Here is a 26,166-nt window from a genome sequence, read left to right on the forward strand (position 1 = left end):
ATATATCCAAACTAACACCTGAACTAAAATAAATAAATACATTTTTTTTAAAAATCACTGTCCAGGAGAATGAACGCCAGCCAGGATGACTGTCGGAACTGCCGGTCTGCATGGGCTAGCAGTTAGCTTAGTCTGCCCCGCTTCCGCGTCCTGTCAGAACGCTCTCGGAGTTACCTCTTCGGGCACAGCTCCAGGCAGGGCCGTGGTCCCTGGGCCCACAGACGCAGCAGACCAAGCTCTCCCAGCTGATCCAGCGCTGCTCTCCCAGCCATCAAACGAAGACAAACTTAGACGCAGACGCAGACAAAGACACTGCATGGACGGTACTGGGTGAGGCCGCTGCAAACGTGAAGTTGCACCGCCATCTTCCCACACCGCCCCGTGGGTGAGAAAGAGAAGTGAGAGACAAGATAGCCTACACTACAAAAACCTCTGGTTAGAGGGCGTTAATTTTTTTTAAAATGTCATTATGTAGCTACGCCCCAACCGGTCGACTCTACGTCAGCATCAGCCTTGCAAGTTCAGGGATGAGTTAAAACAGTGGATGGCGTGTTGAGCCATTTTCAACCCATGAATTGTCGATTTCTATAAAATTTGCTAATAAATGTCAACGTTAACACCAGTATTGATGTTTCATCATTCATTTTCCGGCTCAAAAAACACGTTTAAGTGTTTAGTACCTCTTAAAAATTAAGAATAGTACAATGAATGTTACCTCAACTATTCTGTGGACATTGGTTTACAACATTAACCGACACACTGCCGGTCCTATCGATACTGACGCTGTGGCAGAGATGCGTCAGCAGCTCTCACTTTCGTTTTGTTGTCAGAAACTACTGCTACTACTACTACTACTTTCGGCCGCTCCCGTTAGGGGTCGCCACAGCGGATCATCCGTTTCCCTTTCTTCCTGTCTTCTGCATCTTGCTCTGTCACACCAGAGAAACATAATAATAAATAATGATAACGAGCAGGAAGGGGGTCAGAGAGGGGAAATTAATTCCATTTCGTCTTATCCGCATCATTTATTGTTAATAGCTTCGAAAGTTCTGCTCCGTGTATGTTGGTTAGGTTACGTTTTCCGCCTCACGCTGAGTTTCTCTTCTGTGTAATCGGGACAGTCAGCTGTAAGTTTCGCTTGGCGCACAGCAACGCACCGATAACACCATCTGATCCACCTCCTGACTTTCATTCCAACAATGTTTTCCTGGGGGGAGGACACCGGTCATTGCTTTGGTGTAAAAACACGGAGCGGCTCAAACTCAGCTCGAACAGAACACGGGATAACGTTTTCCCATTTAAAGTCGCAAATCAAAGATGTTTCAGCGAGCGGCAGGTTGGTTGCTTTCCTCAAAGGCGATGGAAGCGTGCGCGTCATCCGCAGCCGTGAGGAGGCAGACGGCAGGACGGTCCGAGGAAGACCCAGTAAGCATCCGTCCAATGTCCTTTACCTTATGCATGTCTGTCCCTCTCTTTTGGTCCACGTCTTTGTCTTTCTTAACTTCTTACAACTACACAGGCGAATTTGACCAGTTTCATATCCAGTCTACATGTTGTTGTGTTTTGGTGCCATTGTTCACCACTGTGATCGGTGACAGACATTCCTCACAACTACGCTGTGAAATCACCCTGTAGAGAACGTGAACCATAAAGAGAAGATCCGCGCTGTGGGTTGTGGAGATGATACTGCAATTCTGTTGTCTGAAAATGGCAATATCCTCAGCCTGGACTCATCTCATGTGCTCAGGTAAGTACGTAATGGCAAAGGGACTTATAATTGCGTAAGTTATGTATGTATGTATGTATGTATGTATGTATGTATGTATGTATGTATGTATGTATGTATGTGTGTGTGTGTGTGTGTGTGTGTGTGTGTGTGTGTGTGTGTGTATGTATGTATGTATGTATGTATGTATGTATGTATGTATGTATGTATGTATGTATGTATGTATGTATGTATTCGTTTTTTGTATTGGACCAACTATTTCCAAATAATGTTCCTTGTGAGCTCAGTATGTGAGAGTGTGGTACTTCTGAGACACGTTGGTTCTATTTTGCCAAAATAAACTACCAGTTAATGTCAGACGGTCAATCCCTTTGAACAGCCGTGCAACCCACCTAATTTTACAGATTCAACACCATCAGTGACCATTATGAAATCCAGGTGTCAAGACTAGAAGCCCTTTGCATAAAGCATGATTTGTGTGTGTGTGTGTGTGTGTGTGTGTGTGTGTGTGTGTGTGTGTGTGTGTGTGTGTGTGTGTGTGTGTGTGTGTGTGTGTGTGTGTGTGTGTGTGAGTGAAATGATTGGAAATGCATGTTAGCCTACTGAATGAAACCATACACAAACAACCCAGAGTTCTAAATGGCGGGGCGCCCTCTAGTGGATTTTCCCAATATAAATAGATTTTTACAAGTCGGAAATCTCAGGACCTGCTGTTCTTGCCACAGCATGAAGATATGGGAAAGAGTAATAGAAGCTAGGTTAAGAGGAGAGGTAATGATTAGCGAGCAGCAGTATGGTTTCATTCAATGAAAGAGCACTACAGATGTGATGTTTTCTTTGAAAATGTTGATTGAGAAGTATAGAGAAGGCCAGGAGTTACATTGTGTCTTTGTAGATTTAGAGAAAGCATATGACAGGGTGCCGAGAGAGGAGGTGTGGTATTGTATGAGGAAGTTGGGAGTTGCAGAGAAGTATGTAGGAGTGGTGCAGGATATGTATGAGGGAAGTGTGACAATGGTGAGGTGTGTGGTTGGAATGACAGATGGGATCAAGGTGGAGGTGGGATTACATCAAGGATCGGCTCTGAGCCCTTTCTTGTTTGCAATGGTGATGGACAGGTTGACGGATGAGATCAGGTAGGAGTCTCCATGGACTATGGTGTTTGTGGATGACATTGTGATCTGTAGCAAGTGTAGGGTGCAGGTTGAGGAGAGCCTGGAGAGGTGGAGGTATGCACTGGAGAGAAGAGGAATGAAAGTCAGTAGGATCAAGTCGGAATACATATGCGTGAATATGAGGGAGGACAGTGGAATGGTGAGGATGCAAGGAATAGAGGTGACGAAGGTGTATGAGTTTAAATACTTGGGGTCAACTGTCCAAAGTAACGGGGAGTGCAGAAGAGAGGTGAAGAAGAGAATGCAGGTAGGGTGGAGTGGGTGGAGAAGAGTGTCAGGAGTGATTTGTGACAGAAGGGTACCAGCAGGAGTTAAAGGGAAGGTTTACAAGATGGTTGTGAGACCAGCTATGTTATATGGTTTGGAGACAGTGGCACTTATGAAAAGAAAGGAGGCGGGGCTGGAGGTGGCAGAGTTGAAGATGCTAAGATTTTCACTGGGAGTGACAAAGAAGGACAGGATTAGGAATGAGTATATTAGAGGGACAGCTCAGGTTGGACGGTTTGGAGACAAAGCAAGAGAGACAAGATTGAGATGGTTTGGACATGTGTGGAGGACAGATGCTGGGTATATGAATATGAAGCTGCCAGGGAAGAGGAAAACAGGAAAGCCAAAGAGGAGGTTTATGAATGTGGTGAGGGAGGACATTGCAGGTGACTGGTGTGACAGAGGAAGACGCAGAAGACAGGAAGAAATGGAAACGGATGATCCGCTGTGGTGACCCCTAACAGGAGCAGCGGAAAGTAGTCATAGTGGAGATCTCAGGACCTGACAAAGCTATCATTTTGCAGTTGGCATAGATAGACAACCCTTTCCAATCCCTCCTTCACCTCCAATACATGATGGTCATATTTTGCATTTGGCAATGGCATAGTCAACATTTTACTAATTGCACCTTTTACCCTCAAGTTCCACTCACTCATTAGCAATGTATGTACTGTTCACCAGTCTATGCCATATTTGGATTTTATAGTAATAAAATTGTAAATATTATTTGAAAGTACCCAGTGTATCTTATCTTTGTCTCGATAATTCAAAACGGGTCGTGTCGAACTGAAATGTGTCAGCTCTGTCTCCTCTGCTCACCCAGGCCCATGTTACCTCACATCCAAGTAAACCAGGTTGCTTGTGGAAACCATCATTCACTTACCCTTACAAAAGGTATAAACATTATAATGAACAGATTTTTTTTAATTATTTGCGTAAATACATTCGAGTGTGCACATCACTGTAATTTCCCTGCAGATGGCCAGGTTTATGTGTGGGGCCGGGACACTTGTGGCCAGCTTGGTCTGGGAAAAGGAAACCCCAACACTGTGCCACCCACTCACCTCAAGTGTCTGTCAGCAGTCCCTGTAGTTCAGATCTGTGCTGGGGGAGAGCACAGCTTCTCCCTGACCCTCTCTGGAGCTGTGCTGGGCTGGGGCAAAAACTCCTGTGGACAGCTCGGGCTAGGGGACACAACAGGTACAGTGACCCTACAGTAACAACAGCTGTGCATGCTCTGTGTTATTTTGTAACTAAACTTAACCCGAGTGTATAATTAAATATGAATTACAGTAAGCCAGACATATATTGAAATAATAACTTGTGGTAACATACAGAAACGGCAGCGCACCACCAGCAGCTACAGTACTATTTAAACAGTGTTACTCACTGTAAGATATTTTTAGCCACCGTTTGTTCATTGTTTATGTTCTGAGGTGGATCTCAGCAGCAGTTAGCAGTGGCGCCCCCAGCAATTTTTCATAGGGGTGGCCAAATGGGGCCACTGCAAATCTTGGGGTGGCCCACCAAAACCAAAAGCCATGACTGACTTTCAGGAAGTCTATCATGCTTTTGCAGTATTCTGTATAGGCTAGCTGAAAACTGTCAAGTTAAGGAATCGCACACTGAAAAACTTTGGCTTCTTATTTTTCACAGTTAATGTTACTGAATAGACTAATACGGTACAGTTAACATTTTGAGTTTCAATGTGTCATGTATCTATCTATTGTAACAGGTTAGACGATTCCTAGTTACATTGTGTATGTTCAGAAATGAAAAATGAAAATATCAGATAGAAACATATTATACATAATCAGAAGCATATTCTGCATATGCAACTCGTGGCTGGGGGGGGCAGCGGGGGGGCCAGGGATAGTATCAGGGTGGCCATGGCCACCCCTTGGGGGCCCCACTGGCAGTTAGTGATGAACAAATCATGAACAAAGCATTTATATAGTGTAACGTGCACGGACCCTTTAGTCGACTGGTTTACGTTGTCGCCCGCGGTGCGGAAGATACCAGGGACAGCCAGGGAACCGTCGCCACAGCCGGGACGCGAACCCGTGTCTCCCGCATCGCGGGCGACAACGTTAACCAGTCGACTATAGGGTTCGACCCGTTAGCCAAGGGTTAAAGTGTCTGCTTGTTCATGTACGTTACACTACCCCCCTCCCTCCTTCGGGAAGCGCGTCCCCACTTCAGCATATCAGCGCCCGCACGCCTCCGGGCGCACGCGCTTCAGAAGGGGGATGGTGAGACCGTGAGGTCATCCCTCACGATCTCACCATCCCCCTTCTGACACCAATGCAGCGAATTAAGGGGATAGCCCGGGAACCGTCGCCACAGCCGGGACGCGAACCCATATCTCCCGCACCGCGGGCGACAACGTTAACCAGTCGACTAAATGGTCCGACCCAACGGGTCTACTTGTTCCTGTACGTTACAATACCTTTGAAAATCATAATCTAATACTACGTTGGTACAGTTAAAACGATAGATGTTTATCTGGTCGCAACAACTTTTGTTTGTTCAAAGACACTAAAGTGCAAACAAGTGGGCAACCTGCCACAAAAACACAATGAATCACGTGGTTTGTTGACCAGTTGAAGGTGATTGTAAATAGAGGAAACGGAAATACATTAGTCTACTCCCAATGTCCACACTCACGGTCATGGACTTTGAGGCCTGTTAAATCCGTGATTGTTTTGGGCTGTCCCCCTAACAAATGGTCCAGTGCATGAGAGCTCTCTCGCAGAAACGTTGAGCCCTTTATGCACACTTTCCCCTAGTCCGCATTCCTGCAGACTTTGCCCAAGGGAATTATGCACAGTTCGTGGCACTGTGGCGTTAAACATGGGGTTACCAGGGGAACCCTGTTTCAGAAAGCAGTGTTGGTGAAAACTCAGTCGACTCAAAGTTGAAGGAAACTGGGTTTTCGGTTTCACAAAGCCAGTTCAGCTTAACTCTGAGTCAGTTATTATGGCAACATACTCTGTGACGCTAACCTGCTTGTTGGCAGGTTTTCTTCAACTGACCCTGCAGCCTGCAGACTGCAGTAAGAGTCAGACATGGCGTGGCGTGTCCTTTCCTTGAAGAGCCAGTTGATATTGAAGCACAAATAAGAATAAAAAGCCGGCGCAGTGGTTAGCGCTGTCGCCTCACAGCAAGAAGGTCCTAGGTTTGAACCCTGGGGTTGTACAACCTTGGGAGGTCATCCCAGGTCCTTTCTGTGTGGAGTTTGCATGTTGTCTGCGTGAGTTTTCTCCGGGTGCTCCGGTTTCCCCTACCATCAAAATGACATGCATGTTAGGGTTAATACGCCTGTCTGTGCCCCTGAGCAAGGCACGGCAAGATGAACTGGAGTTGGTTCCTGGGCGCTGCACGGCGGCTGCCTACTGCTCCTAGCTACACAGCTAGGATGGGTTAAATGCAGAGGAAGAATTTCACCATGGGGATCAATAAGTAGTAAGATAAATAAATAAAATAAACAATACTCTGCAGAAATCTCCATCTGGATAGGGAGAGCAAACCCCGCTTGGATGTTTTATCGTCCCCTGATGATTATCTGTTTGAGCGGTACCGTTCTTCTGCATAATGAATCAATTATCTGAGAGACATTCTCAGACTTCATGTCATTCTGATAATTTCCAGCATTGCTCTGTTAGAGAAAAACACGTTGTAAGTTTTGTTATGGTACAATGCTATCATCAGCTGTTAGATGTTATTTTTAAGGTGGAAACCTCAAGAGGCCTCTCTCTAGCTCACAATTTACAATTTCATTTAGCCGACACTTCCCTTTCTTTCTTTTTTTTAAAAAAATCTTCCCTCTCTGTGGCAGCTGAGAAGGTGTCTTCATCATCATCCTGTAATGAAAATTAACAATTTTCGTGTTCTATTCGAAGCCATTATGAAAAACCTGTGGCATATAAAAAGTACTTACAACTGGTCTGTCTGTTATGGCAGAAGGCTCCACCAGACAGATTACACCATCAGTAACTGATAGAAGATGAAGAAGATTAGACAGTTAAATTATATCTTTACCCAGAAACGTGCCCAACTAATTTGAATTTTGTTTTTAACAGTGTGCAGGCCATATCACAGTTTTTCTAATAACTCTGGGTTACATTAAAATAGATTATGATGTCTGAAGGACAACTAAGGGTCTGAAAAAGTAAAAGTAGCGGTACAAATCTTTGTACCGCTACAAGCCCATCAGTGTGACAAGTAGTGTGTAAGATGGATGGGTGGGCGTCACTGAACTAACACTGGCAGAAGCATGAATGTACATCGATCACTGATTTGAATAACTAAGCTCTTATGTTGACCCTTGTGTCCTGGGGGTGGTTGGGTCACATGAGCTTCTTCCAGAGATGCCCTCAGCAGCAGGTCACCTCTGTTCTGACTGAGGACCATCTCTCCAGCCTCTGTGAGGGCTGGTGCTGGTGGACCCCCACCTGTTTTTTGGGGTCTCAGTCTTTTTTCTATTGGCTATAATGGAGGTCAAATTTGAACATATTCAGTAAGCACCGATTTGGAGACTTGTATGTATAAAGACATTTAGGTGTTGCTGTCAAGTAGACAATATTAAATACTGGCAGTGTCAGGATGGCAGAAAATTTTTACTTTTTTTTTGCTTATGTAACGGGGGCAGTCCTATGCTATTCTATGCTGGTCAGCCTGCTGCACGCCCGTCACTCTCATCAGTAGCTCTGCGTTGTGTTCTATTTTCGGTGGGGTCCCAGGTGTTGTGGGGGCCCTCAGTTTCTCATCATCATCATCATCATCATGATCAAAGAAGGAGGGGGGACACACAGGACTCTATTTGGCCCACCTTGCCATTTATTTTGGTTTCAAACTCTTCGACAAACGTCCAGTCCTCCAGCGGGAGCGGTGTTTCTTACGGACGTGGGGGTCGAAGTTCAACCACTACCCGGACTTCACTCGTGTGCGTTAGAAGGAGAAACCGTCCACGGGACTCCGATGTAAGAAAGGATAAACAAGTATTTTATCCCACAGCTTGCAGTATCTTCTTACAGGGATACTCAAAGTTACGTTCTCCTCAACCAGCAAAAAAAACTGTCCTACGGTAAGAAACACGTGTGGCTCGGCTCGATTGCTGCTTGAGACTCCTCCCACAAAACAAAATGGCCTCTCCCGCGTTCCCTCTTCCGTGTACCCACAAGACCTCTCTCTTAAAGCGACAGTACACGTATATGACGGTCGTTGTAAAACATACATAAAAGTAAATAATGACATAAAATAAAATGTAGTAAACACAAATAACAGCACACAGACAGGATTTGGTGATATTTCGTACTCAAACAAAACAAAATAAAAACATTAATTTTAACCTGGTTACATTCACCCCTCCTGAAATTCACCAACATCCTGACAGCAGGATAAAAAGAGAAAGAGGAAAGGAAAAGCCCATCACTGAGTACTGGCACAAGTGAAAAGAAGGACCTAGTCCTCCAGTCAACTTAGGAGCTACCTCGGTTACGAGGTTCAGAAAATAATGAGGTTGATCAAGTCTCAGTATTCCCCTAGATCAATGTGACGCCTGATACGCCACACCATGCACTTGGCCCAAAACAACCCTGTCTGATAGACACCTAATAACTCACATTAAACTAGTTTGAATGACTCCAACCTCAATCAAAGTTCAAACCCTCACACTCCGTAGAAATGGCATCTGAGCCATAGATTCTATTAACCTGTTCACTGACCTCACCACCCTCCCTGTTCGTGTCCTAACCCGACCATCGCTCTCTACTTGTGTGCGTGAGACAGTGCGAGCTGCAACATCTGTATCGAGTGAGTGTGGTGCTTCTGTGTGCGAATCAGTGTGAGATATAACACCTACATCGAGTGAGTGTGATGCCTCTATGTGTGGTGCATGTGTGTTGTGTGGTGCGTGTGTGTTGGGTGGAGACTGAGCAGTGGCCCCTACAGGACTGACTACCAGACTAGACGGAATGAACTCTTCCGCTTCTGCCCAATCAGATCTAGGCGAGTCTCCAAGTGATGAGACTGCTAGCCCCACTGCATCCCCTGAGACCGTCAGGACATCTGCACTGTCCTCCTCATCGGACTCTGCGCAGTCAAACAACTGACTGGTTGTACTGGACTCCTCACCCTGATCTAACTCAGGAAGGGGCAAGAAGTTGACCTCCAACAAACGGTTCCTGTGCACCACCCTGGTGTGCCCCTCTGCATCCTGAATCTTGTAGACGTGGATATTGGGGTTGACACCGACAACCGTGTACACTCCGTTCTCCCATTTGTCAGCCAACTTTCTCTTCCCTCGCTCACTCTGGTTCGCAACCAAAACACGATCCCCGACAGACAGGACAGTGCCCTTGGCATGTCTGTTGTACTGTCGCGCCTGATGCTGCTGCTCAGCCGTGGAGTGCTTCTGAGCGATCTCCATTGCACTCCTTAGACAGGAAAGCAGAGACTGAGCATAAGAGTCATAATCAACAACGTGAGGGTCATGCAAAACCTGCCTGAACATAACATCCACCGGCAGTCTTGGGACACGCCCATACATCAGGAAGAAAGGCGCGTAACCCGTGGTCTCGTGAACAGTGGCATTGTACGCGAGCGTGAGAGAATGGATCTGCTGAGGCCACTGTTGCTTCTGCTGAAGCGGAAGGGAACGGAGCATATTCCTCATCGTGCGATTAAACCGCTCTGTCCCGCCATTACCCATAGGATGGTAGGCCGTCGTGTGGGACTTCGCTACACCCGCCAACCTGAGAAGCTCTGCAATCAGGTTGCTCTCAAAGTTTGTGCCCTGGTCAGAATGTATTCTCTCCGGAAACCCGTAAACACAGAATACATGATCCCAGAGTTTCTTGGCGACCTGCTTCGCTGTCTGATTGGCGCAGGGGAACGCGTGAGCAAGCTTAGTGAAGTGGTCAGTAACCACTAGGACATCGACCGACCGCTGCTTACTGTCCTCAGCGGACCAGAAATCCATACACACAAGCTGCATCGGTGCGGAGGTTTTAATGCTCTCCAGGGGCGCGCAAGCAGCTGGCTCTGGGGTCTTCCCAAACACACATCTCCGACAGCATCTGACATATGCTCTGATATCCCTCTCCATGTCAGGCCAATAAAAACGCTGCCTTGCAAGAGAGAGAGTACGGTCCTGGCCCTGATGACCAGCGTGATCGTGGATGCCAGACAGTGCCTTGTCTTTCAGACTCAGAGGTAAAACATACTGAGACCTCCTCTGCTTGGACACTGCGTCCTTTGTCACCCTGTACAAGACACCATCATTGACTTCCAACTTCTCCCACTGTTTCAGCAGCCTGAGGACCTTCTGGTCAGCACCATGCCTCTCACGTCTCGATGGCCGCTTCCGAAAAGCGACAAAGGGCAACACCTTGGAGATGCAGGGGTCCTGCTCCTGACTCAACCTGAGCTCCTCGGTGGATAACATTGGCAGTGTATCCTGACCACCCGACAGATGCTGAACGTGCTGGACCAAACTGAGTGCTGTGAATACTGATGCATCAGGCCAGTCACATTTGGCTTGACAAAAAGCCCTGACCTCAGCTGCATCACAAGCAAACCCAGATCGCGCACTACTCACTGTTTGGGACTGGCAACTGAGTCTGAAAACATCCTGCACAGAGTCCCCCTCAACCCCGTCGGCTTCCTGAACAAGGGCCGGGTAGGGCTCCCTAAGTAGCCTCTGACTGACGGGCTTGGAAAAAGGGTCGCGACTCAAGGCATCCGCCACCACGTTTTTCTTCCCTGGCAGGTGTTTGAGATCGAAAGTGTAAGACGCCAATTTAGACACCCAGCGGATCTCACACGCGTCAAGCTTCGGCTTCGTTAGGAGATAAGTCAGCGGATTATTATCTGTCCAAACGGTGAAGCTTTGACCCTTCAGCCAGTGGCTGAACTTTTCACAAACACTCCACTTCAGCGCCATGAACTCCAGTCTATGAGCTGGATACTTCCGCTGTGAGGCACTGAGGGACTTGCTTGCAAAACCAACAGGTCTGGCCTTGGACTCTCCTCGGGGCACTTGAGACAGCACCGCGCCGAGACCGTCCAAAGACGCATCGACCGACAAAATGAAAGGCACCTCAAAGTCTGGATGGGCAAGCACCACACACTCCAGTAACATCGTCTTCAACAGATCAAATGCTTCCCCACATTCCGCCGTCCAGTCTGCGGAGGTAAGCTTACGGAAGCTGCCATGGGGCTTCTTATCCTTAGCTGACCTCCCCCTCCTCTTTTGTCCAGCTGTAAGGGCGAACAGGGGCTTAGCCACGGAGGAGCAGTTCGGGAGGAAATGCTGGTAGTAAAATACCATACCAAGGAAAGATTTGATCCTACGAACAGAAGGCGTGCACCCATCACCTTCCATGAGATCCTGCACTGTCATGTTGGAGATGACCTCTACTTTGGAGGGATCGACAGACACACCTCCGCCATCAACCACGTGGCCCAAAAACCGCACCCACTTCTGCAGCAGATGACACTTCTTCGGAGCCAGTTTCAAGTTGTTCTCCCTCAACCTCTGAAACACAGTGCGGAGCCTCGACAGAGCCTCAACCTCTGACGGCGCGAAGACAAGAAGATCATCAAGATAGCACAAAAGCTTCGTGAAGTTCAGATCCCCAAAGATCCCAATCATCATTCTCATGAAGGCTGCAGGGCTATTACAAAGGCCCTGTGGCATGCGATTGTATTCATGCAACCCAAGGGGAGTCGTGAAAGCAGTGTACTTCTTGTCATCTTCATGCATTGGGATGTTGAAGAAGCCAGAGGTGAGGTCCATCGTACTAAAGAGGCAGTTACCACCCAGCGCGGCAAGACAGTCCGACTGGTGTGGCAAGGGATGAGCGTCTTTCAAGGTCCGAGCATTCAGCCATCTGAAATCAGTGCAGATCCGAAGCCCGCCATCCTTCTTCCATACCATAACCAGCGGTGAAGCGTATGCACTCGAGGACTTCCGGATAATCCCTTTCTCCTCCATATCAGTGAGAACCTGTCTCAACTTCTGATAGTGGGCTGGGGGAACCCTCCTGTAGGGCAAGCGAAAGGGGCGCTCATCCACCAGATGGATGCGATGTGTGTATCCTGTGACCTCGCCACAGTCCAGAGAGTCCCTGGAGAAGATGTCATGGTACTCGGTGAGCAGCTGAGTGAGCTGGGACTTGCATGCCTCACTAACCTGACAGGAGCTGAGGTCAATGTCACTGAGTCCGAGCTCTGACAAACTCCTAGCCGGCTGGACAGGGGGACAGGCACTATCTGTGGCGTTGGACTCATGCCTCCCTGCAACTGATTGCAGTCCCTGGAAAACATTAAAGTCCTCAATCGCCAAGCATGGAAACACATCAGCCAACTTGCAGTTCCTTTTCAGCGTGATGGCTTTGTCAGATGGATTGACAACAGTCATGGGTACCCACCTATCACCCCAGAGCGGTGTGACAAGTCGACCTACGAGGACACTGCGTGGCATGGCCTTGGAGTCTGTCGGCTCCACAACAACAGTGCTTCCAGCTGACATAGGCACCTTAGCAGCAAGTCTGCCCCAGACTAAGTGCTCGTGCCTCGGTAAGAGTGTCACGGCCTGGGTGAGCTTAACAGTACCTATCTTCTCAGGAACTGCACCACCCCTCCAGCGCTCTACATTCGTGAACATGGACAAGAACTGTTCAACGTCAGGACTAGATGGATGTTCCTGTCTGGACGCGATGTCCCAGTACTCAGTACCACTCTTGAGTACATGGGCCACATGTTTAATGACGTTTGTGCCGACTATCAGATCATCATGCTGACCGGGCATGACCAGAGTGGGTATGACAAAGGAAACACCATAAAGCTGCATGTTGAGGTCATAAAAACCATCAGGCCTAGTCTCCAGACCACCGCAGCCAATCAAGACAATGTTCTCTTCAGGCTGCTGCTTCTCAGGTAAAACACCCCCAGAGCGGAGCTTCTCTACTGCATTTTCACTGATACTGCATGACATAGAGCCAGTATCCAACATGCCATTAAGCTGCACACTCTGGTTGACAAGAACAGGAGCATAGAACAAGTCACTGAAAGCCTGAATCCTCTGTGTCGCCTGAATGACCATACGCGAACCCTGAGGTGCTTTGGCACACTTGTCTTCATACAAGTGAGCCAGGTCGGAGACATCAGTGAGGGATACATCTACATTACCCACACCATCCCTCTGTAGGTGTGGGTTTAGTAGTTTAATGGACGAGACTGATGACCAGCTCTTCCACCAGGCTGAGAACGGAGCTGGTTGGGCGGCTGAGGGTGAGGACAGTCCCTCTTCCAATGACCAGGAGACAAACAGTTTATACATCGGTTCTCCCGGCTGCAGTGGGAAAATGTGGAGTGATCCGGAGACTTACAAACCCTGCACAACCTCTGTGGTGCGTCTGGCACCCGCCCTGCGGCGTTAGCTGGCGGTTGAGTCAGCGTCGGTGTCCGGACTGCAGCGCTAACTGGAACCTGAGTCTGCATTGTGACCAAACGGTCTAGCAAGCTCACCAAACTCCTCATATAGTCATCACCGCCAGAGACAGGTGCGGGAGACGGTGCGGGAGACGGTGTAGGAGACCCTGCACAAAATGGTATAGGAGATGACGCATGAGCCGGGACAGGAGATGGCACCACCGGCACGGTCTCGTTCAAGTCGGGAGCCATGTCGACTACAGGGACATGAACCTGTGAATGGAACCTACGCTCTACCGCGCCTGCTTCACGTTGTCCACCTGCAGCAACACGGGACTTCCTCTCCAGCATGTGCTCATCAAGCCTCTCCTGGATCTCGCTAGCAGACCATTTCCCTGCGGACTTGAACTTAAAAACATTGGCAAGAGACTGATCTGGACAGTGTTTGATAAACATCATGCTTACCTCGTGGCTTGGCTCTTCAATACTACGGCCCTGCCACTTCAAGCATTCGTCAGCCACCTCCACTGTTTTATTAAGCCTAATCCAATACTCCATAGCGTCCTCACCTGGCTTGGGCAGCGTACTGTAAAAGTCCGCCAGGGGCATGCTCGAGTATGTGAGGTCACTAAAGTGTTGCTTCAGTACATCAAAAATAATGTGGGGGTTCGCTATGTGGTCGACAGATGTGTTGCGCAGCTTTATCCTCACCACGTCCCCTGCTTTCCCCATAAGCTTAGCTAGAATCTCATGTGACTGCTCACTAACTGGAATGGCTCGCTTCCTCAAATACAAAGTCATAAGGCTCTCCCACTCATGAACTGTAAACTTATCAGAGCTATCGCCCCTGAAAATAGGAGGCTCCCTAGCGTCTGTCTGCATTACTACTCTAACACTAGGAGCTGTCTCCAAACGCTGTTCAGCAGACCTAGCACTGTCTGTGTGTGTGTTTCTAAGCATTTGTTTTTCCTGCAGCTTAGCAGTGATTGACTCTCCTATCTTCTCTGCTAACTGAGTAATGAGCGTGGCTAACTCACCCACTGGCTGATCGCTGTTACCTAGCACAGACCCTTCGCTGATACCTGGCCTGGCCCGTTCTATGTAGCGTGTGGAGGTGAACTGAGGAGTGCCAAATGTGGTCGGGTCTCTAGGTCCTGGTGCTCTGGTGTCTGGTTCCCCGCCCTCTAAGAGCTGCCCGAAACTCCTACCTACACCTAGCCGTAAACCCCCACCCACATCTAACTGGTACCCCCTCTCCATAGCACACTGGCGATCCAAAAGATCCTGATCAGCAATGTTACCCCCACCTACGTACGAACCACCCTCTGCCATGTTCCTACCTCTAACACTCAGATAAAATAAAAAATAAAATAAAAAAGTGAAAAGCTGAATTCATTTAAATAATTGAATCTAGAAATCACTAAGAGATTGAAACAATCACACACAATCAACAAATTCACCAATAGATTAATCACATATGCACATATCCAGTAGTTTAGATCAATAGATTATTCACACGAGTCCTTCAATCACATCAACATTAACCTTTTTTTCCTTTTTTTTCTCGTGTGTTTTTCTTCCTTCAATATATACAAATGTCCTGTTCACAAGCCCAGTCCATGGTAACCACAGCTATGACTGTCCAGTGTCCACACAGCTCAACTCCAGTCCACTGTAACATGAGCGTACAGTCTATAGAAATACCTGAGGACGTCTGGGGCTTGATGACGACAGCAGCCTCCCGCGGCGAGCAACTGATGTCGCTCTCAGGATCCAGGAGGGTCACGGCACCAATGTAACGGGGGCAGTCCTATGCTATTCTATGCTGGTCAGCCTGCTGCACGCCCGTCACTCTCATCAGTAGCTCTGCGTTGTGTTCTATTTTCGGTGGGGTCCCAGGTGTTGTGGGGGCCCTCAATTTCTCATCATCATCATCATCATCATGATCAAAGAAGGAGGGGGGACACACAGGACTCTATTTGGCCCACCTTGCCATTTATTTTGGTTTCAAACTCTTCGACAAACGTCCAGTCCTCCAGCGGGAGCGGTGTTTCTTACGGACGTGGGGGTCGAAGTTCAACCACTACCCGGACTTCACTCGTGTGCGTTAGAAGGAGAAACCGTCCACGGGACTCCGATGTAAGAAAGGATAAACAAGTATTTTATCCCACAGCTTGCAGTATCTTCTTACAGGGATACTCAAAGTTACGTTCTCCTCAACCAGCAAAAAAAACTGTCCTACGGTAAGAAACACGTGTGGCTCGGCTCGATTGCTGCTTGAGACTCCTCCCACAAAACAAAATGGCCTCTCCCGCGTTCCCTCTTCCGTGTACCCACAAGACCTCTCTCTTAAAGCGACAGTACACGTATATGACGGTCGTTGTAAAACATACATAAAAGTAAATAATGACATAAAATAAAATGTAGTAAACACAAATAACAGCACACAGACAGGATTTGGTGATATTTCATACTCAAACAAAATAAAATAAAAACATTAATTTTAACCTGGTTACACTTAGAAAATTTCACTAACTCCTTAAAGATAGGACTCAGGGTTCAGAGTCCAGGGTTGAGGGTTCAGTGTTCAGAGTTCAGGGTTGAGGGTTCAGAATTCAGGGTTGAGGGTTGAGGGTTCAGACTTCAGGGTTCAGACTTCAGGGTTCAGGGTTCAGGCCTTAGGGGGACGTGGGGATCAGGCCTTCCTGAAAGAGACACAGTGAACGCAGTTGATTATGATTAACGATCGATCTCCCAGATCTTTGCCTTCAGGTTGACCAGACCAAACCAACATGTGACCATGTCAAACCTTATCCCTACACTGTACCACCCATAATGCAATGCTGCCCCACTGTACTGTCAAAATACTATCAACTCTTCATTTACATGGGTATATTCATGATTTGGTCATGATTAAGTAATGACTTATAAATGACTTACTAATGGTTGTTATCACTTTATTCACTAAACTACATGAAACTGAAAATCAAATGAATGGCAACAGCAGCTAGCACTTTTTTTTACATGTTTATAGACAGAAATATCCCGACCCCTGCTCATTATCTCACCACGAAGAAAACGGTTTACATCACCTGTGGCGAGGACCACACTGCAACTCTAACGAAGGTGAATGTTTAATTATATCATCACTTTAAATATGTAAACCAATCATTACTGTTTGTCTGTTATGTTAGTCACATTTTATTATTAACACGAATAAAAATGTACTTATTTGTTTCATGTAGCAAGAGCAAAGAAAATATGATTCTCCATCTGTGATCTGTGTTGTGGTCAAATGAGTCAAGTGGTCAAATTCTTAACAACTTTCAGGAGCTTTTCAGAGTTTGTGAGTTGGTTCTATGTGATGACGGTATGGACATGTGCTTGGGTCTCCAGGATGGCACCGTTTTTACATTTGGCTCTGGGCAACATGGACAGCTTGGGCACAACTCACTTCAAAATGAACTACGCCCTCGTCTGGTTGTGGAGCTCTTGGGGGCAAAGGGCAGGAAGATTGCTTGTGGAAGGTATGGTGAGCTCCTCAGATGTTTCTGCAACACAACGCCTCTGAGCAACTCATGCTCCGCCCACGGCATCCTGTGTTGACGCCCCTGACACAACTGACAAAACATTGTTACTTAGACATAAAAAGCCCCCTCTAGTGTATGTACAGAGACACTGAAGGTGTTCCATAGACTCCAATGTCAAATTTCTACTCTGATTTCTGAATATTTATTACAAAGAGGTTTGGTAGTGGTTAGAGTTAGGTTGTGGTTTAAGGTCAGGGTTTAAATTAGGTAGTGTCTGATACAGACGTAGAGGTTGTTGTTATCAAGCCAAGATCACGCATCTCATACAGGCATCGAAGGGCTCCTCCGGCCTAAAATATAGATGCTATAGATGCTTTGTCAAAAGCATCCAATACATGGCACCCTCGGATGAGAATGGGCTCTTCTGAGCCTTTCTTGTTCATGATCTGTAAAACATAGGGATACACACACACACACACACACACACACACACACACACACACACACACACACACACACACACACACACACACAAACATATGGTGAGCTAATGCATGACTGAAAATAATTTGCACAGTAACAACACACATAGTAACATAATAACATAGTAACAAATAGTAACATATAGTAGTAACAGTATGTGTTACTATGCGTTACTATGTTACAATATGTTACTATATGTTACATAGTAACATCCCATTGTGTTTGTTGCCAAACACTAAAACACTGTTTGTTCATGTCATCTGGCCTTGTGGGTCAGACATCACACGTTAGTTTTAACAGATTCAAAGAAGGTCTACTCCTTTGGCCTGGGGGAGCAGGGGCAGCTGGGACGTGGAGCAGCAGGGAATCAATCAGTGCCTCTGCCCGTTCACCTCACACACGGTAAATAAATTCATGGATGAAAAAAAAAGATACATAACGAGAATTAGATGAACTGGATTAGATGAAATTGTTTGTTTTTTTTTTATCACTCCTCCAGATATATTTGCTGGTCATGAAGTTGAACACATATACGCAGGAGGAAACTGTTCTTTTGCCATGTGCACTTGGCAGCAGGTATCCAAATAAATGCATCAACAATATGATAATTTTACATATGAAGTTTGGCATTTGTATTTAATTATTTAATTATTTTTATTGTCTACTACTACTACTACTACAGCTACTACTTTCGGCTGCTCCTGTTAGGGGTCGCCACAGCGGATCATCTGTTTCCATTTCTTCCTGTTTTCTGCATCTTCCTCTGTCACACCAGCCACCTGCATGTCCCCCCTCACCACATCCATAAACATCCACTTTGGCCTTCCTCTTTTCCTTTCCCCTGGCAGCTCCATATTCAGCATCCTTCTTCCAATATACCCAGCATCTCTCCTCAACACATGTCCAAACCATCTCAATCTTGCCTCTCTTGCCTTCAAACCGTCCAACCTGAGTGTCCCTCCAATATACTCGTTCCTAATCCTGTCCTTCTTCATCACTCCCAATGAAAATCTTAGCATCTTCAACTCTGCCACCTCTAGCACCACCTCCTGTCTTTTCAACAGTGCCACTGTCTCCTAACCATAAACATGCGTGATTTTTTTTCGTAACCGTTTTCCGGGAACTCTGCCTCTGATTGGCTAGTGCTCGTTGAGAGAGCGTTCACCTGGATTCCGGGAAGACCCGCCCCTACTCTATCTCTGATTGGCTAACCCTACCCCTAACCCCACCCTAACCCTAACCTTAACCACCCTAACCCTAACCTTAACCAACCTAATCAACGGAGGCAACGAGTACTAGCCAATCAGAGGCAGAGTTCCTGGAAAACGGGTAGAACATAGCTGGTCTCACAACCATCTTGTAATCCTTCCCTTTAACTCTTGGTTTATTTATTTTTCTTGTGTTATTATTACTTTTCATTGTTTGATACATGTACCATGCAGATTATTTGCCTCTTTTTTCCTATGACGCATTAAATGAGCTGGTTGTCTGAGAAGGAACCTCAACATCAATCAATCAATCAATCAATCAATCAATCAATCAATCAATCAATCAATCAATCAATCAATCAATCAATCAACAGTTGATATTCATTAAATGAGCTGGTATCCTGAGCAATAACCTTCCGATTAATCAATCAATCAATTAATTAATTAATTAACAATTAATATTCATTAAATGAGCTGGTTCTCTGGGCAGGAACCTGCTGCGGGGGCACATGGTGTGAGTGACGGGGATGTAGTCCAGCTGTCCCTGGATACTATGGTGGACACCTGTCTCTCTGACAGCGACAACAAACCATGGAAAACCACTCGAAAGTAAGTAAAACAGTTCTGTGGAGATATAAGGAAGGGATACAATCTCTGACGAAGATTAACTCGATTATCTGCATTGCCGTTTTGTTCCATAATGCGATCAATGACTTAGTTCCAATAGATTTTCACATTTGACGTTATGGAAATGATGTGTTACAACTTCACAGGGAAATCCAGAAAACGTTTTCCTCAGCATGCTGCATGAACAGAAGTTTCCTTGACAGAAGGTAGAAGCAATGGCTCTGATATGACTACCAGCTCTGAAAGCGAAGAGGGTTGGCATTATTGCCATGAATTCATTGCCTTTATACGACTTTCATTTTCAGGAACGACAGCCATTTCCAAACGTCTCTAACGTATTCGGGTCTGAATATGTCGCTTGCACGGGCAGCTTTCCAGAAGCTGGTGAGAGAAAAACGAGTGCTGGCAGAGGTACTGAGCACACACCTACACTCATCCTTCACACTCATCCTTCATTGGTGTCTCGGTTGCTAGTAGTTACAGAAGGTTGAAGGTTGGTACAGCTGAGAGATAATTGACTACTTAGTAAAATTTTGAATTTTATTTTATACAGCTGGAATTTTCAGATTTATATGAGTACTTTTACCAGTGTTTTGATTATTTTGCTGCAGAATTAGTACAATATACAATTTTGCATGATGTATTTATTTAATTCACGTTCAGATAACTTTTTAAAGTGTGTTTTCAATTTCATCTCTAAACCTTATCAACATGTAATAAGACATGTTAGTGTTTCTGATCTTTCAAAATCAAAATGTTCTTTCCCTTTGACTTATCTTTCCTAATTAACCTACCTGTCTTACTTATCTTTTTATAATATAGTTAAGATGATGTTTGTGATTGAAATGTATAAAAACGTACACATTTGTGGCTATAATCCATAATGTAATTTAGTGAATTGTCTCCATGCCATTAGCCCACATTTTGCAAACATACTTGTGAAATTTAGACTCTCTAATAGGGCTCCACAGCGATTCTAAAAATAGAACAGGCTTGAGCGCGCATTGAATCATGGGATTGATTTGCGGACAAACTGCTCTTCGTTTCGTAGTGTGCGAAAGTGGTCTTGCAGAAGATTTGTGTTTACGATGGCTGGTAACCTTGTCATAGAGGGAGCCAAACAATCTAGAAAAGGTGCCACAAAGCATTGCTGCTGGGGAACTTGTAGATCGGATTCACGATATAAAGAAAGGCTGCCTCCTTGCAATACATGTGCATGTCGCTGTTCTTATATATCCACTGTTCATTCATTCATTCATTCATTCGGTTCGCTGTGGCAGCAAGCTAAGTAGGGCACTCAAGACATCCCTCTCCCCAGCAACGCCCTCCAGCTCCTCCTGGGGGATCCAAAGGCATTCCCAGGCCAGATTGGACATGTAGTCCCTCCAGCGAGTTCTGGGTCTACCCCGGGGTCTCCTCCCAGTTGGCTGTGCCCGGTAAACCTCCAAAGGAAGGCCCGCAGGAGGCATCCTAATCAGATGCCCTAACCACCTCAACTGGCTCCTTTCAACGCGAAGGAGCAGCAGCTCCACTCCAAGCTCCCTCCGGATGTCCGAGCTCCTCACCCTATCTCTAAGGCTGAGCTCAGACACCCTATGAAGGAAACTCATTTCAGCCGCTATCTGCGATCTCCCCCTTTCGGTCACTACCCAAAGCTCATGACAGTGGCTGAGGGTTGGAACGAAGATCGACTGGCAAATTGAGAGCTTTGCCTTCCGGATCAGCTCGCTCTTCACCACAACGGTCCGGTACAACGTCCGCATTACTGCTGATGCTGCCCCAATCCACCGGTCCAATCTCCCCCTCCATCCTACCCTCGCTCGTGAACAAGACTCAGAGATACTTGAACTGCTTCACTTGAGGCAAAAACTCATCTCCACCCCGGAGGGAGCAATCCACCATTTTCCGTTAGAGAACCATGGCCTCAGACTTGGAGGTGCTGACTCTTATCCCAGCCTTTTCACATTCAGCTGCAAACCGTCCCAGTGCGCACTGGAGGTAATCCTTCTTCATCAAGTGCTGCACATGGGCTCGTAAAAAGAAATGTTTGTTATTTTCTTGAACATCCTCAACAAAGACTCTTTTGAGCAAGTTCCTTCCTTTTTTTAAAAGGTTTTGCTGTTATGGTGTCACCTAAATCGCTTTCACTTTCGGAGCTTTCGTCTGTCTCTTCTGTCACACCCTGGGTACGAGACTGTCTCGACAAGGTAATGGTAAATATGACCATAATTGAACATACTACCCTTACAAAAAAAAAAGTATACTTAAAGTTAATTTTATTAAGTAAACTTTAGTGCAGTTGAAGTATAATTCCCAAGTTTACTTTATGTAGTAAGTATACTAATATCAATGTATTAGTGGTGTACTTGTAAGTATACTATTTTAATACTTCTTCGGACTAAATTGGCCCACTTTTCAATTTATAATAGTAAACTTTTAAGTATACTGTAAATGTAGGAGTAGTAAACTTAAGTACAAAAATAGTTCACATCTAAGTTTTATTTTGTACTGCAACTATACTGAGAACTATACTGTAAGTCCAAAGGAGTTGAATCAAGTGCAACTGGACGTGGTATATATCCGTGAAGACGTTTCGCCTCTCATCCAAGAGGCTTCCTCAGTTCGTGCCTTTCTGACTAGACCAAGCTAGTCTGACTGGCTGGTGATGAGACTCAGTCTGACTGGATTCTCTACATTTTCTGCCCTGTTAAATGGCCATCCTGAGGTAGTGGAACCACAAAATCGAAGGAAAAAAAAAGCTCAACAAAAACATTAAAAAAACGTCCCTTTCAAATGGTCTTCTTCGTGGCCTGCTTGGCATAGCTTTCGTTGTTGCATTTTTTTCTTATGACACATCTCACATCTTGCATGCTGATGTCAGGGAACTTTGACAGAGCATAGCCTGTGAGTTAAACAGACACAAAAACAAAACAAAACATTACTTCAATATTTTTTTTTCTATCACAAATTTACCACACAGCAGTAACACAATAATATAGTTAAAACAGCCTGTAGGGACGTGAAATTCAACTTAAGCCTGATTGTTATCTGAATACTAATGCAATCAGCAAAATTGCCAACATGGAACACTGCTGTCATTTTGTAAGAAAAGCTGTAAATGAATAATGTGTTTTATTTTAATTTTATGTAAGTTTATTTTAGAATGAAATTCCCCTAAGCACTCACCAATTATAGCATCAAGTTTTGTGCTATCGAGTTGTGGCTCTGAGTCCATGTGTTTGTGTGCCCCTGATTGTCTCCCCGTCAAACTTGAATGTGACAGGGTTTCCCTGCCATAGACAAGCACTGCAAGGTCACTGATGCAGACTGATGGACTTGAAGTCTGCAGAGAGTTAAGCTGTCGTCTAGGGACTTTGACATCAGAGCCTGGCACAAGACACACCTACAAAACAATTGAATGATCATTTAGTTTGCAAATGGTCATACATTGTTTTTACATATCAAAGTAATGATAAAATAATGATACACATTTCCTGGTAAATCTACCTATTCATCAACTGTGCAATATGGCATTCCCATATCTCCCAATGAATTGAGTAATGGGATGCAAAATGCTACTGTGCCACACAAATGAGAGCCTGAACACACTGCTCTGTAGCGTTTTCATCCACATTAACCGTTACATTGGGAACTGTGGGAATGCCACCCAGATTTCCTGTCTGGTGAAAGTTAACCAGTTAACATGCACATTCACCATAGATGCAGATTTCCAATTAATGTGTAAAGTCACCGCGGAGTTGGTTAATTTACAGATTTACCTGGAAATAGTATTATATGCATTTTCCCATATGGACCATAACATATCTATACATGTGAGGTACTTACCATATCATCAGATGCTTGAGGAGAAACACATGCAGAAACTGGTGAGCCTACAGATGTTGTGGGCATTGACCAGGTGGATGCAGGAGTTGAGGTTAGAACTTTTTCAATTACTTCATTCAACTCTTTCACTACCACTGGAAGCTCTGTTAAGAGAATAAAGATATAAATGATTATAAGCCTTCATATTAGCATATTATGAGCCTTCATATTAGCCTTGCCACTTTCCTCCATCCACTTTTGGTTCTACTGTGGAGGATGAAAGAAAGGAGACGAGACCACTTCTCCTTTTGACCACACAGCCGTGGGGTTGTTTATTTCCTCCAACCAACTCCAACAAAGTCAACAGTTCATTCTGCTACAAACCTCAGCCTCGTGCCTACCCACAATACCCCTTGCTAACTCCCGCCCACTGTCTTAAAGGGACCATCTCTGGCCCACATGGTGAATATCTAACCTGCAAGTAGGTCACTACACACAACCCCCCAGAATTCACCATGACAAAAAAGAAAATAAAATCAACGTGGTGGGGGATGAATAATGCGGCCAAAACTGCTCATCTTGATGGGTGTAGCAGCAGGGGGGCGTCCACGCTGAGGGGGCTGGGCCAGTTGAACCGGCCTATCCAAGTCCAGCTGAGCTGGCTTGAGGCGGTCCTCCGAAACCCACTCCTGCTTACCACCGACATCCACAACAAAGTTCTTATACCCCGCCACCAGGACACGGAAGGGGCCATCGTAGGGGGGTACGGTGGGCATTATGCTGGATGAAGATGTACCCGGCCGACTGCAGGTCGTGGGGATGTAAGACTGAGGGAGGCCGTGCTGTGAAGTTGGGACTGGAGTGAAAATGCCAGCAACGTCCTGGAACACAGCCCATTGGCGGGCAGCAGACCAGGGTGCCGCGCCGTCTGGGAGAAATTCCCCTGGGACCCGCAGTGGCTGGCCGTAAACCAGCTCGATCGACGAGGACTGGAGGTCTTCCTTAGGGGCGGTCTGCAGGCCAAGCATGACCCATGGGAGCCGGTCGACCCAGCTACCATCTGTGAGGCTGGCCCGAAGAGCAGCCTTCATAGAACAATGAAACTGCTCACATGAGGGTTGTACGCCGTGGTGCGGTGCACCCCTGGTCTTTCAGAGACTGCAGTCCAGAGCTCGGATGTGAACTGCGGGCCCCGGTCAGAAGTGAGGTCAGATGGCGTGCCAAACCGGGCTACCCAGGACACGATGAACGCCTAGGCCACCTCAGCAGACGTGGTGGTTGACAACGGAATAGCCTCTGGCCACCTAGTGGTCCTGTCCACCATGGTAAGGAGATGAGTGAAACCACAGGAGGAGGGAAGGGGTCCTACTAGGTCCACATTGACATGGTCGAAACGCCTCCCAGGCACTGGGAACAGTGCCAGGGGTGCTTTGTTCTGGCGGTGAACCTTGGAGCGCTGACACACCACACAGGTGCCTGCCCAGTCCTTAACGTCCTTCCTGAGGCCATGCCACACGAACTTGGCCCCCACCAACTCTGCTGACACCTTCACGCCTGGCTGTGAAAGGCCATGGATGACGTCGAAAACCCGTTGCTGCCAGCCTGTGGGCACCATGGGGCTGACCCGTGGAGATGTCACACAGAGAAGCGTGGCCCCGGCGTCGTCGAACACCACATCCTTCAACTGCAGCCCGGTGTCAGCAGTCCGGTAGGCCTGCATTTATGTGTCAGCAGCCTGGTCTGCACCAATAGCTGCGTAGTCGAGTCCCAAGTGGATGGCTCCAAACATCGCCTGGGAGAGGCATTCGGCGATGAAGTTGTCCTTGCCGGCGACGTGCCGGATGTCAGTGGTGAACTCTGAGAAGTAAGAGAGCTGCCACTGCTGGCACCCAGACCACGGCTCGGTGGCTGTAGCCATGGTGAATGTCAGCGGCTTGTGGTCCACATACACAGAGAACCGGTGGCCTTCCAGCAGGAACCAGAAGCGGTGGATGGTGAGAAACAGGCCAAGAAGCTCCCGGTCGAAGGTGCTGTATTTCCTCTCACTGCTGCGCAGCTGGTGGCTGAAAAAAGCAAGCGGCTGCCAGGCTCCACCCACCCACTGCTCATACACTGCCCCCACGGCGTAATCTGAGGCATCCGTGGTGAGTGCTACTGGGGCAGTTGGTGATGGGTTCGCCAACAAGGCGGTGTCAGACCAGGTGCTCCGCTGCGGACGTAATGGCCACGAGAATGTCGTCCAGGTAAACAAACAGGAACGGCATATCTCGCAGCACAGAGTCCATGAGCCGCTGAAAGGTCTGTGCAGCCCCCTTGAGTCCAAACGGCATCCTCAGGAACTCGAACAGGCCGAACGGCGTGATTACTGTTGTCTTCGGCACAGCTTGCGGGTGGACCGGCACCTGGTGGTATCCGCGCACGAGGTCCACCTTGGAGAAGATGACCGCCCCCGCCAAGTGCACGGAGAAGTCCTGGATGTGCGGGACGGGGTAGCGGTCTGGCGTCGTGGCGTTGTTGAGGCGGCGGTAATCGCCACATGGGCGCCAGCCACCGTTAGCCTTCTGTGACGTCTTGAGTTTATGCAGTTGGAGGACAGTAGGGAAAGCTAGAGGACAAGATAGGATGTAAGTGACTGTAAGAGGGGAGAAGGAGTGTGACGTGGGTTGTTGAAGTAAAGAAGCGTATGCCAACAGACGTGTGTCTTCGAGTGGTCCCTTAGCAACACAACATATTGGCGACGATGGCTGTGAATGTGAACCAAATGCCACCTTTTCTCATGTCTCCGGGTGAGCCTTCGATAAGCTTTCAAGCTGGCTACGTGCTTTTGAAAATTATCTGCTAGCTTCGGCGGAGAAAATGTCAGAAGCTAGAATGCGCGCGCTTCTCAT

At 46.9% G+C, this 26,166-nt stretch overlaps 1 protein-coding gene across 2 annotated transcripts in view; it reads left to right on the plus strand.

Annotated features, from left to right (window-relative positions):
* The first annotated feature begins 905 nt into the window (after window positions 1-905).
* Window positions 906-26,166, plus strand: part of herc56.1 (HECT and RLD domain containing E3 ubiquitin protein ligase 56.1) — a 43,468-nt gene continuing 18,207 nt past the window's right edge. The window contains exons 1-11 of one of the 2 annotated variants that reach the window (XM_056281464.1): window positions 906-1,425; window positions 1,636-1,747; window positions 3,992-4,062; window positions 4,147-4,368; window positions 16,640-16,731; window positions 17,002-17,132; window positions 17,896-18,020; window positions 18,118-18,194; window positions 19,317-19,435; window positions 19,600-19,659; window positions 19,759-19,864. In XM_056281464.1, coding sequence (XP_056137439.1) covers window positions 1,200-1,425; window positions 1,636-1,747; window positions 3,992-4,062; window positions 4,147-4,368; window positions 16,640-16,731; window positions 17,002-17,132; window positions 17,896-18,020; window positions 18,118-18,194; window positions 19,317-19,435; window positions 19,600-19,659; window positions 19,759-19,864 — 1,341 coding nt within the window. In that variant the 5' untranslated portion in view covers window positions 906-1,199. The remainder of the gene's footprint in view (window positions 1,426-1,635; window positions 1,748-3,991; window positions 4,063-4,146; window positions 4,369-16,639; window positions 16,732-17,001; window positions 17,133-17,895; window positions 18,021-18,117; window positions 18,195-19,316; window positions 19,436-19,599; window positions 19,660-19,758; window positions 19,865-26,166) is intronic. The other variant, XM_056281465.1, reaches the window with a different exon arrangement.

This window comes from Lampris incognitus, chromosome 6 (assembly GCF_029633865.1).
Source record: "Lampris incognitus isolate fLamInc1 chromosome 6, fLamInc1.hap2, whole genome shotgun sequence".
Classification (NCBI taxonomy): domain Eukaryota; kingdom Metazoa; phylum Chordata; class Actinopteri; order Lampriformes; family Lampridae; genus Lampris; species Lampris incognitus.